At 37.0% G+C, this 9,413-nt stretch overlaps 1 protein-coding gene across 12 annotated transcripts; it reads right to left on the bottom strand.

Moving 5' to 3' along the window:
- Positions 1–273: 273 nt before the first annotated feature.
- Positions 274–8,869, bottom strand: LOC121263624 (auxin response factor 2-like). Of its 12 annotated transcripts, none has more exons than XM_041166629.1 (14): positions 7,928–8,868; positions 7,494–7,606; positions 6,571–6,666; positions 6,270–6,326; positions 5,607–5,762; positions 5,118–5,241; positions 3,435–3,525; positions 3,035–3,199; positions 2,736–2,855; positions 2,331–2,406; positions 2,045–2,213; positions 1,236–1,747; positions 670–899; positions 274–597 (listed from the first exon to the last, which is right to left on the bottom strand). In XM_041166629.1, exons 1-14 carry the CDS (start codon positions 7,998–8,000, stop codon positions 516–518), a joined length of 2,064 nt encoding a protein of 687 aa, XP_041022563.1. In that variant the 5' UTR covers positions 8,001–8,868; the 3' UTR covers positions 274–515. The 12 variants fall into 12 exon arrangements, with proteins under 12 accessions (XP_041022563.1, XP_041022559.1, XP_041022560.1 ...); XM_041166625.1 differs by having other exon boundaries at positions 1,236–1,888; positions 7,928–8,867; XM_041166626.1 differs by having other exon boundaries at positions 1,236–1,885; positions 7,928–8,866.
- Positions 8,870–9,413: the final 544 nt, after the last annotated feature.

Here is a 9,413-nt window from a genome sequence, read left to right as displayed (position 1 = left end):
CATAGGCATGTCAAGCACAATTGGAAAACGAAGGAAAAACTAGAAAAAACACTGTAGCCGAAGGAGGGTGGTTGTAGCCAAAGCTCCAGCCACCCTCTGGATGGAGAAGGAAAGATTTTTGGGCCTTAGGTAGAGAGTGTTTTTGCTGGAGAGAGAAACGAAGAAATTTGCTTACGTACTTTTAGTTGGGAATAATTTGGACAGCAATCATAGGCACGTCCTCAGATGAAGCACTACTATTTTACAAGCAACAGAAACAACCTTGCCAATAGAGACAATAATGCAGCATTCATAAAGCAAGCAAAGCTGCATTAACTTATAAATTGTGCATAGTTTTTCATCCCAATTCTTAACTACATGGACTTATTCTGCATAGCTATGTTCAAATAATGTACTGACACCATCTCTCTCTCTCTCTCTCTCTCTCTCTCTCTCTCTCTCTCTCTCTCTCCCTCCATGTAGATGGATGAGAAAGACGACATAATTAACATCAGCAATTAGCAATTTGAGGGGAGTTAGATCTGGTGAGTTTGGATCAACTTGTCAATTTCTTCCTTTGGAAAGATGAATATCCTTTGCACCATGAGGCAAAATTCTCTGCAAATATAAAACAAATATCATCAAATTAGCCAACAAATACCAACATCATATCTAACTTTAAACTACCACCTAAGAGATGTTATTTGAGACAGTAGTATGCTTCTTAACTGCCATGGGCAATGTCCTATGAGCATTATATCTCCTTCACCATTAGTATAGATTACATGCCACCTACTGCTTCCATCATTCAAGCTTCCTTTGAAATCGAACATCTGGTCCAACTCAGAAACGAGTTCATCATACCCGTCGAAACGCATAAGGTCTACTGATCTTCCAAGAGCAGTTCCATACTTGAGCACCTGGAAGAGTTACAGTTCACAGTTTCTCACGATTAGCTTATCCAATTAACTTGACATCACCAGGGTGTGTAGCCAGCAACTTCAGATTCCATGTCTAGACTCATGCTTAGAAGGATATGCATATATATATATATATATATAATCCTCCACACTAGTCCCCCCCCATTTAACATTTCTAAAATTAGGTCATTACTTGCTTATATAAGAAATGGTTTGTGTGAATGTTGCTAAACCACAATCTGAGACCTTACCATGCACGATTACAGGTAATTCAATTTGTTTATTTCGCTTAAGTTGTTTGAACCATGTTTAATGCAATTTAAAAAGTAAAAGTACCTTTGTGCAATTCCTCTTAATGAAAGAACGATTGTCACATTGTTTTCTCTGTAGAACGCCAGATGTACTCTTAGAGGACTCTGAAACCTGGATGGTTTCAGAAACACACGATTCATATGTTGGAAGGAAGGAACGAGGCCTTGAAAGCTCACAAGAAGTGGCAACTTGTGGTGAAGGGAGCTCCTGATGACTATAAAGTAAATCGACCCCAAAAAGCCTGGCACAGCCAGTTGGTTGGGCAAGTGGCACGTCATTTTCATCCCTTGATTCAGAAGGCCTGAATACCTTGGACCCAAAATTGCTTGTGGTTGAGACTGAAATGTTTCTTCTAACAGAAACATTGTCACAGACTCTGTTGGTAAATATTGGTGGCCACTGGTAAGTGGGGCAAGGAACCGCTATATTTCCACCAGAAGATGATATTATATTGCTGCCATATTGATCCAATTGTGCATGTATTGGAGAACCTAGATGATTCTCTAACCCCAATTTTCTGTGGCACCAATCAGGATCTGTTGAGGGTAACAAAGGTGTAAATATCAGTGGAGTTTGTGCACCCAATTCTCGGGCACTAGTTTTCTCGTTTTCTTGACCTTGCAAGACCCTTTCGTGTCTTTTAGATGTATACTCGACCAGATACTGAAATAAACCTACTAGAAAAATGGAATTCCATAAGTCGGAAAATAAACTACAGTTAAAGATATAGGCATAAAAGACTAATACAGAATAGTGTGAAACTTTTCTGGAATCTTGAGAAACCTTCCAATAAGAGTTTGAAAGTAAAGTGGAAGATAATGAGGACCACAAACCATCTCTGGTCACACTGGAAAACCCAGGCACTGATAAATTAATTGGTCGTGTCCTCTTTGGTTCAAATATCATAGAAGGGTTCTTATTATTTGATTCTATCAGTTCAATGTTCCAAGGCGAAACCCTTTCAGGACACAAAAATTTGTCTGATGTGGGATCCCATTTAACCTGAAAGGAGAGAAAGTTTGCTGAAATAATCTAGAATATAAAGAAGCACACTAAAACGAAAAAATTCATTTTAAAGGGACAAAACGTGTCTTAAAAGTTAGAAAAAGAGCTAGGTACCTTGAGACATCTCCACTCTGAACCAGGCCACCTAATACAATCTATATCTTCAACACCAACTACAGTACCTGAAAATCTGGCAGTAACAACATTCAGGAAAGAGAATATAGAGGACAGATATTTGCTTCTAAATGGGAAGATTATGTGCAGTGAGTCAGTGACTATATTTATCCAACAATTCTTGCACTTAAAGAATGCCATAGACTGCAATCACGGCCTCTTCTTTCATTCTTGTAAATTGCACTGCCTTGAGCACAAACGATGTTGTGTCTATTTTCTTTTTCTTCAAAAGGGATGTGCGCTTGAAGTGATATGCATTCAATAGAAATTGAAATTAGCAAGAGTCCCGAGAGGATTAATAGTGAAAGATAGAACACAGTGGTGCAGAGAGGTTGGTTTAGTTACCTCTTTTCTGAAAAATCTTCGCCTTCAAACTGCATTCTGAATCTCATTCCAACTGAATAGACTTCTTTAGCTAACTTCATGTACCGATTAACAGGTATGATAAAGTCAGAAGGAATTGTCCTGCAAAAGTTGAATTAAATGGTTACTTCATTATTACCAAAAAGAATAAGAATGTCTTTCCTTTTTTATGATTAGTAGACATCCAGATTCTTTTTGGTAATTATACTTTTTCAAAAATAAAAATTAAACCCAGCCTAGATGCCTCGCATTTGAATATGCATAATAGGATTATAGCATACCAAGGGTGGTAATAGACGGTAAACATGGTTCCAGTAGAAACAGCATGGAAAGCACTGGCAAGTATGCCATGTTGCATGCTGTAGCCAGATATGACAGATGCTGAGGCATTATTTAGTGGTTTAATTGCACGGCGGATCCCAACACAAAGTTGTCCATTTTCTCCTCTGTTCAGCAAGAATGATGATGTTGATGATACTAACAATAATAATATTGGCTATTAACAGATTGAGAGATATCAAACAAACTGAAGATAGCAAGTGCTATAAATTTCTTCAACACAATTAATTGCTTAAAGGTTCCAGAACTTAATGTCTACTTAGATTCAAGGAGTAATAGGAAATAAGCCAAGAATATGCACACAGAGAGAGAGAGAGAGAGAGAGAGAGAGAGAGAGAGAACCTAAGGAAGATACATGCATCATCAGCAACAAGCTTCTTAGCAGTCACAAAGAGACTCCAACCAATGGTGAGCAAGTGCCGCTTTGACTTACCTACATTAAGGCAGTGAAGAAATGCACCTTAAAACCAAGATGTTGTAAGTATGAAAAAAATTCATGAGAAATATTCTCCAAACCACATGTGGTGTGGCTTCCCAGACATTCATCCATTGTGTATTATAAAAAGTCCAACTACCTAGATCCCCATGACTAAAGTAGCTATTATACAACACTTTCTGCAGTAAGACAACTTTAACCAAATGCCAATAATCAATCAATATACAAAGTGGAACTAATACAATTAATTCTTTGAGTGCAACAAATCAGTTTCAACTCCTATACTGATCATTCAAATATGATAAGATCTTAACCAGCATAGTCGAGAGCAATAATCATATAAATCCGACAATATAAACATTATCGCATCCACACGAGTTGAGATTTTTTTTTTTTTTAGTTTTACAAGACATTCTATTAGCGAGAAAACTATCCACTAGGAAACACCTAGGAACATAGTTCAGCTAAAACAATATCCACTGTTAAAAGAAATGACTGCAAAGCTTATTGAATTTGAGTACATATTGACCAACTTGATTTCTCATGAGACTTACAACGCATTAATTGTTTATGCTTGCTCATCGATTGATACTCTCATTATCCTATATTCCGCTCCAAGTCCATTGGTGAACACTTCACACACGTTAATCCCTCAATTGTCACGTCTAAAGCCAAGGGTTTCCTTTTTAGGAAGCAAGCATTGCACTTTTGGATCCAGGGTTCCCTTTTGTTCCTCAATGTCTAAAAGTTTCACTCTTTATATGCAATGGATACTACTTTAATTCATTTATATGATGTTTGGAAAGAAAATCGGTTTTGGAAAGAAATAGGAATCATTTTTTATAAAAACCAGATCTGTCTAGGAGGAAAAAAACATATTTGTGGGGGATGAAAACGGTTGAGGATAACTAGGGAGCCTAGTACTGATCTTCCATATAGTTCATTCTCATTAGGATTTTCATCAGAAATAAAACAGCTTCGGAGACCACCACAAGAAACCCTAAAATTTTTGCAATTCCTAGGGCTACCTGCAGCTCATTCTCACGAATTTCTTCAGCAAAAACTCTCATCCTAATTTTTTTTTCAAGTCCAATAGTAATGGTATAAAAGATTTTCAGATGGTCATAAAGGTCCATTTTTGCCGGCTTGGGCCTATGGCCTACATAAGATCCTAACAATGTCATGGTTCAATTATCTATCAAACTAGTAATATTAAATATTAGGCTCTTTATACCACTGTTATAGCACAACATATGTATCTGAGATTCTGAAGCTCCTTATTAATTTCTAGAGACTAGTTATGGTACTAAAGTATCATTAATCCAACATCACTCTGGATTGGTTGATTTCCAAGATTTGATGTTGCCACACATGCAGTCAATTTAACTTTATCATGTACTTAACTTTTCAAAAAACAACCCTACTTCTATGCATGTAGTAATCACAGCAATGCTTCTGATGTGCGAGCTAAAATGATATATAAATCATAGTTTGAACCCAATTTTAAGGAACATCCCAAATATCAATGTTCAGAATGTGATTAATCATAGCACTGATAATGCTAGATTATTTCAGGGCGCGATGCTCACAAAAAAATCCTGGCTTACTAAATATACCACGACAAATATGGCGAAAGCACCATTCAAACCCATGCAAGTCTTTGACAATCAGTTCCTGTGCAGACGGTTGCTGAGACATGTCCTGCAAGAAGATCTCTAATAAATCAATGAACAGGCTAGTTATCCGATATTTGAAGCATGCTTGAGAAGTACAGTCGATTTAGGGAATAGAATGTGAAAAGCAATTCCACAGGTATAAACAGTGGCATAATCAAAGGACTCACATAATATGCTAATTTATTACTTGCAAATACGTTGAGTAGGAAGAAGAAAGAATGGGATTGGCCACATTCTAGTACTTAATAGTTAATCCTGTTGCAAGTTACCTAGTCCAGAGAAGCCAAAATCAACTATTCTAAGGGCTTCAGAAAATACAACGTTTTAGCCTAAATAAACTATAATCCCAGCAATTTGTGGTCAGTGACTCAGTGAAATTGATGTGGTAAAGGAGATACTAACCAGAGGAGGGAAGCACTCTTGAGCTTGTCGCTTGGGAACAGAGAATCCACCATGCGTGCTCGTGTCAGAGGCAGTGAGTTTCTTGACAAAGGAGCATACACTGGTTCTTTGAGGCAAAGACACATCATTTTCATCCTCCAAACTTGGCATGTCTTGCTGGGAGAAGCCAGAGCAATAAAAACATTTTGCAACCCACAGAAGTAATGATATAATGATCAAGATCAAACTTATGAATGGCCAAGGAGAAAAGAGATTTTTAAGTACTACAAAATTACCATAATTAACGTTAATTCTGAGAACTTCCTTACAACCTTTATATCATAAGTAAAATTTAGTTAGCATCTCAATTTCATAATCTAAATCACAAAGATCCTGTGGAAGGAACATTGAAGAAAGTAAAAATATTAGTTCTCTCTTTTCCCGACACTCGATGAAAACCAAAGACTCCTTGCATGCACATGAGCACGCACACACTGAATTCACTACAAATCCTGTAAAGATAACGGAACTCCTGAGTTCATAATTTGAATGGCTTTAAACATCTATTAATCTCAGGTTCCATTGACTTTAAATGCTCCCCAAGTAGAATAAGATAAGACACCATTCATTGATGCACAAATGAAGTGTCAGGCAGATAAAATATCTCAACACTTATTAGCTAACCTCTGCCTCTGGAATCAAAGTAACTTGAGCAAACACCTCATCTGTGTGAGCTTCAGCCTGCAAAACCAAATGGGTTATCAGGAATTCCATTATTGAAAAATCTAAATATATATATATATATATATATATATATATGTATGTATGTATATATGACAACCCCACCCCCCAAGAAAAAACCCTCAAAACACACCCGAAAAAATCTAATTTTTTTTTACAAAGTGTTCTCGAGTTGCAATTCAAACATATGATAGAAAAACAAATAAAAATTTGAATTAAGAAGAAAAGGACAGAGATGTTGTACCTTTAGATGAACATAAACAACCTTGCAGAGGATCCTGGAAGGTAAATTGTAAATTGGCATTTCCATCACACCATCTTGGTAGGTGTATGCCTCCACCTATATAGGAATTCATACAAGTTAGTATGAACTCAAATAGCAAGACACGGTGTTGCTACATGGGAATAAGTCATGCAAAAATGTCGATTATTTGAAATATATATATATATATATATATATATATATATTGCGCATTGGTTGCTACATTGAATATAAATGTGTATCCCTCTAAATTTTGCATGTGATTTAAGAGCAATTATTAAGTACAACCGGAGTATGAACCCGTGGTACTCCTATCCTATCATAGGATGCCATGTCGATTAAAATTGATGCTTACATAAAGAATTTTAATTATATGGCACGTTGTGATAGGACAAGAGTACCGTGCCATCCTTACTCCAGGAGTACCTAATAATTTTAATCAGGATCAATGGATAAAAATCGTAGGCACCAAGAACCAATATCATGGTACAATTTTAAGGATTTCACTAACAGCCACCACTTAATGTTTCCACTATCTGGTGCCAGTTGCATGCCATTTGAAACATAGGTCCATCGAAGATGATAAATTTATATAAGGAATGAAATAGGGCAATGCAACTATCGTCGAACACCAAACACACACTTGATGATGTTTGTGTTACATTTAAGTACACACCTTCAACATAATCAAGTTTCAGATTCCTGAACGAGCCAGAGTGTGTGCGTGTTCATGAAAGTAAACTCCAATATGATTCGTTTTCTTGTTTACATACAAAACTTTCCCAGCAGATTTCATATGTATTCACTTCAGGAAACAGGAGTGATAAGAGATAGGGGCTCTGATAAAAATAAACGAGAAAAAGAAAGACAATAGAAAAGAAAAAGGGGGACAGGGAGAGTGGAACCTGTTCCATGTGACCTTGAGGGAAGTAGAAAACCTTCTCCCCAGCACGCGGAATGTAGACATGAGGGCCCGCACAGGCATGCCACAGTGCAGTATGCAAATCATCTTTCTCTCCTAACACACCACAACAGCAGAACCCCATTACGGTAAACGGATAGTAATAATGGAATCGGAGAGTCAATCAAACCCGAGAATCCATTTCTGGGATAAGTAAATAGAAAGAATCTTCCAAACTAGTACTATTTAATTATTAACAATGTTCAACGTGCATCAGATTAGAATCCCAACTCAAAACAAAATATTAAAATTAAAAACCATACGTCTTTCTTCCCTGCTTTAGACAACCCCATTCTTCCAAAAGCTAAACGAGAAAGGGGCCGGAAAAAACCCAGGAAAAAAGGGAAATTTTGATGGACACAAGTCCCGAGAGCTTACGTTGGTCGTTTTGATCACCAGGCAAGCCACCGTCAATACGTCTTCTGCTGTTACTTTCTGCAACGGTAGCCATCAAATCCTGCCCTCGTGGACCACCGGTAACAGAGTCTCTCTCTCTCTCTCTCTCTCTGTCTGTCTCTGAGCAAACCAGGAAGGCGGAGGAAGAGAAAATGACGAGGACCCGCAAAATACGAAGAGCTTATAAACGTGAGCAAGAGAGCTGGGAGGGAGAGGAAAAGAGTAAATGACAGAGGACTCGAGAATATATATTATGGTATGTGGTGTTGGCTGCAGAACGTTCAAGGTGCGAGACTGTTACCTCTCTCTCTCTCTCTCTCTCTCTCTCTCTCTCTCTCTCTCTCAGGTACCTCATGAATTATCACGCCAGAGCACAAGAGTCTAATATCCCTCTCTCAAAAAAAACGGAAAACAAAAAATAAGACAAAACAAGTTACTTTCTCGCCGTGGAAGTCTGTCTTCCTGATTGGCGTGACGTTTATTGTTATCCCTGAAACATTTTATTTATGTGTCTGTGTTTTGCAGTAACAGAGAGAGAGAGTGTATGTGTGTGTCTGTCCGTGAACATACAAAGCGAGAGTGATGTTCGTTGGGGGTGGCGGGGAGTTCAAGCAAATGGTGGGGGTTGTGTTGGAACTCAGCTGCAGCGATTTTTCCGCTTCAGCCTTCGCTGCTAGATGCTCGTCGTCTCCAGCAGGATCCTGGCCTCTGATCCCTCTTATCTTTCGACTCTACGCACACATCTGACATCTCTCTCTCTGTCTGTGTAGAGCTACAACTGCCTGGGCGATAGTTGCTACTCCGGGCCCGATGTAATCGATGTGCTTTTATTGCCTCCCTTGTCCGCATGCACATGCAGATTCTGCGCATGTCTTTTCCTTCTTCTTGTGGCATTCTCCGTCAGTATGTACGTGTTTATTTTATTAAGAATAATGATAGTCCACCAACTCGTGTACAATCTCTTCACAACTTAACTAATAAATATGAATAAAAAATGAAAAGAATGACAAAACAGTATTATAAAAAATTATTTTATAATTCTAAAATGTAATTTTTATTTGTGAGTGATAAACTGATGGTAAATAAATTGAAATGCTATCATTAATGTCCTTTTATGAACATTAAATTATAAAATTATTTTTATTATAAAATAAATATAACATCTTATATGAAGTTATGTCAATTTATAAATTTACTTTTATGAGATCTGTTTGTAACTCTAATGGTTCTTGATTTATTTTTACAAACAAGTTAGTCATGTTGTATCCTACCATCCTATTTTATAAATGTGATATTTTATTATTATTGTTGATATTTTTAATTTCTTTAACAATTCATAGATAATGAATAATGTCATTTCATCGCAGTAAGATAAGAGTAATATGTTGTTGTGGTATATGTTATAGTGTTGTGCTATATATAATTTCCCTTATAAATAAATATTACTATACTTTGGTCATATTTTTAT

This window comes from Juglans microcarpa x Juglans regia, chromosome 4S (assembly GCF_004785595.1).
Source record: "Juglans microcarpa x Juglans regia isolate MS1-56 chromosome 4S, Jm3101_v1.0, whole genome shotgun sequence".
NCBI lineage: Eukaryota > Viridiplantae > Streptophyta > Magnoliopsida > Fagales > Juglandaceae > Juglans > Juglans microcarpa x Juglans regia.
This window is presented reverse-complemented; position numbering and strand designations above follow the sequence as displayed.